Source organism: Melospiza georgiana, chromosome 31 (genome assembly GCF_028018845.1).
Source record: "Melospiza georgiana isolate bMelGeo1 chromosome 31, bMelGeo1.pri, whole genome shotgun sequence".
NCBI classification, from domain to species: Eukaryota; Metazoa; Chordata; class Aves; order Passeriformes; family Passerellidae; genus Melospiza; species Melospiza georgiana.
This window is the reverse complement of record NC_080460.1, coordinates 4,485,664-4,489,014: the sequence shown is the minus strand read 5'-3', so window position 1 is coordinate 4,489,014 and position 3,351 is coordinate 4,485,664. Positions and strand designations below refer to the sequence as shown.

Sequence of the window (3,351 nt, the reverse complement as noted above, 5' to 3'; positions counted from 1 at the left end):
CTCCCCTGCGTCAGCACGTCGCGTCACCGCGGCCCTTTTGCCACGCCCTCCGATCCCGGCCCAATGCGTCTGCGCCGGCCCCGGCCGGCGTGCAGTGGTGGGGGGGGCCGGGCCCGGGGGCCGCTGTACGGGCCGGGGACCCCCGGCATGGCCGGGGAACTCTCACCACGGCCAGGACACCTTGTATGGCCCGGGGACGCCCACCGTGGTTCATGGTCTCAGCCCTTATCGCGGCTTGGTGACTCTCACCATGGCTTCAGGACCCCAACCGTGCCCTGGGGGCCTCTGCCATGCCCTGGGACCACCACTGTATCGTGGAGAACCCCTTGCTCTGGGGCACCTCAGGCTTTTGGGGATATCCAGCCATGTGGGATGCCCAGCAGGGCACAGGAGGTGCTCTGGGAACTCTGCTTTTCTGGCAATTTCCTGGCAGTGAGTCATGGTGGTGCAGTCTCGGGCACGGGAGTGTGCAGGGCTGGATGGCACTTTCAGGAAGTGAAACGGGTGCCAGGAAAACACCGCAACAGCCCGAGTCCACGCAAGCCTGGCCACGCACATCCCCGGCCCTCCCAGCATGGCGCAATCTCCAGCACACCGGATGGATGTGAGGATGAGGAAGGCCCCTAAAGGCCATGTCTCTGAAGGCCATGTCCCCAGGTCACAAGAAACTGAGCGGACAGCAGTGTTATGAGTAGAAAAGTTGTCCATTTATTAAAGGTTACAGAGTTCACAAGCCAATTGCTGCCACATTAGAGTTCTAACTATTTGTTGTTAATAATTTCATGTTGTAATCCTCTGTTGTTAATAGTTTTCCTTTAATTACCTGTTCCTGATGGTTAGTAATCCCCCTTTGGCACCCGGGACTACCAAGAGGAGGGGACATCGGGGTTGGCATGCAAATGAGGAAACCCCTCACCAAATCTAGCAGGAAAAACTCAAGACACAGTGGAATTAAGAGTTCAAAGTGATGCCTAGACGTGAGGAACTGAATCCGGTGTCCGCTAAGACCCTTTTTACCCCTCACCCTAACCTAAAAGATGTTGGCTAGAAAGAGGACCTCGAATGTCAAACCCAAAAATTGGGACTCCTCTGGTGTTCTGAAGCCTCAGCTCTGCCTGCAGACCAGCAGACACAGCTGCACTCTTCTTCCTCCTCCGTGCCACTCCTGGGAGCAGCAGTGGTCTGAGCGCAATCTGTCAGTTCTCCCCACCCGAGCTGATTTTTAATAAAGGCATTAAAAAGGAGAAAGATCTCCTTCCCTATTTATTTCAGCAGGGTCCTGCACCCACTGATGTTGGGGCAGTGCGGACAAGAGGGGTGACAGAGGAGGCACAGCTGGCCGTGGCACCAGGTGTCTGGGCAGTACGGGAGGAAGCTGTGGGGAAATGGTGGAGAGGCAGCGCTTGCATCACCGGCCACGTCCGGGACACCCACAGTCCCCGGCCCTGACGGTGACAGTGTTGTCACAGCTGGGCTGGGGCTGGCGCTGGGACTGGGGTCGGAGCTGGCTCTGACTCCAACTCCCTGCTGTGTCAACCAAATGGCAGATCAGCACATGGTCACAGGCCCCACACATCAACGCCAAACACCCCTCCGCTCTCTGCCCCACACACCAGCCCTGGAGCATCCTTCTGCTGTGCCCCACAACCCAGCTCTGGATCATCCCCAGCTCTGACCCATATCTGGTCCTGGAGTATCCCCTGCTCTGCTCCATGCTCTGCCTCCCCACTGCACTGCTTGGGGGCAACCAGCCCCCCTCAGCCCTCCAGTCTCAACAGAGTAATTGGGCAAAACCAGGCATTGCGAAACCTGGAAATCCCACTCTGACGGTGCTTCCTTCTACAGGCTCTTGAAAAGCAGCCGTGCTGACGCTGGGCTCAGAGAGCAGCCAAGCAGCACTGCAGGCAGGACAGGCAGGAGCAGGCAAGCGCCTCAGAAGTTTGCAGGTGCTGTGAAGTCTCAGCCCAGGACTCTTCAGTCAGTGGCGGCAATGGCATTCGTCCCTGACTTGGACACGCTGGAGAGCAGCAGGTAAGAATAGACATGCCAGAGAGGACTTTGGGGATGTGAGGCTGCATTCCTGACCCTGACTTCACCACGTCCCTTTGCCTTTCAGCCTGAATGAGGAGACGTTGTATGGCCCCAGCTGTCTGTGCCCGCAGAAGGTAAGGCTGAGGTGGTGGGAGTGGTGGGGTCCGTGTTGTATGGAAGCCAGGCTCTCACCCTACATCCCCTTTCTTCCGCAGAAGACCCGGCTGGACTTGGAGGGGACATCGCCTGGGGTGGGCATCCAGGTGACAGTGACAAAAGGACCCCTTTCCAGGACCTTTCGCCAGGCTGCCGTCCTGGTGGTGGCTGTGACCAAGCTCTTGAAGCAGCCGGCACGCAAGGACTTTGCAGACAGTGACCTTGGCAGCTTCTTGGATGATATTTTCGGTATGAGGGTGATGTCAGGGCTGGCACCCCAGCCAGAGGATATTGTTGGGGAACATTCTTGGACCTGAGAGCAGCATCCTCCTGACTGTCTCTCTCCCCACAGAGCCTGTCTCCTTCCAGTGCATCAAGGGCAGTTATACCAGGGCACCCGTTTTCCGCTACACTCGCTCCCAGTCCTTCGACATCTTGGACATTGACCACAAGTGCTTCGTACTGGAGTCACCCACCCAGCTGGTGGCCCTGCACCTACAGGGACCCTCTGCTGGACAGAAAGGTGAGAGCACATGGTCCCATCCCCATGTCCCTGTCCCCAAACCCTGGACCACCCAGAAGCCACTCCACAAGCCCAGGAGCACCCCTTTACCTGTCCCTTCTCTCTGCAGTGAAGCTCAACATTGCTCTGTACCGTCCCCGGTCATCGCAGGGCGCTCCAGGCTCTGGGAGGGTGCCGGTGGCCTTGGGTATCAAGGGCTACCAGCTCTACATGTCATGTGTGATGAGTGGCACCAAGCCCGTGCTGCAGCTGGAGGTGAGCAAGGGGTCCCAGCAGTCTGTCCTCTGTGGGGCTGGGGGCTCCATTCCACCTTTGTCTTGGTTCAGGGCAAATTTTGGAGAGAACTTTTAATTTTTAACTCATAAAGTCAACCAATGGACAACCTTGACCACCATTTCACCCCTCTGGCTATAGGAAGCTGACATCAGGAGGGATATTGAGAGCGTGGAGCTGACCCGCTTCATCTTCTACCGCCTGGACAGCCCAGCTGAGGGGACCACACGCTTCGAGTCGGCCGCCTTCCCTGGCTGGTTCATCTGCACATCCCTGCAGCCCCGCCAGCCCGTGGGCATCACCAACACCCCAGACCAGGTGAACATCGCTACCTATGAGCTGAGCGGGCGCTGAAGACCCTGCACCAA

General features: G+C 57.9%; 1 protein-coding gene across 1 annotated transcript; it reads left to right on the top strand.

Annotated features, from left to right (window-relative positions):
* Nucleotides 1-1,990: 1,990 nt before the first annotated feature.
* LOC131094783 (interleukin-1 beta-like) lies at nt 1,991-3,344 on the top strand. The gene is made up of 5 exons (XM_058042335.1): nt 1,991-2,031; nt 2,090-2,436; nt 2,540-2,710; nt 2,820-2,965; nt 3,125-3,344. Exons 1-5 carry the CDS (start codon nt 1,991-1,993, stop codon nt 3,335-3,337), a joined length of 918 nt encoding a protein of 305 aa, XP_057898318.1. The 3' UTR covers nt 3,338-3,344.
* Nucleotides 3,345-3,351: the final 7 nt, after the last annotated feature.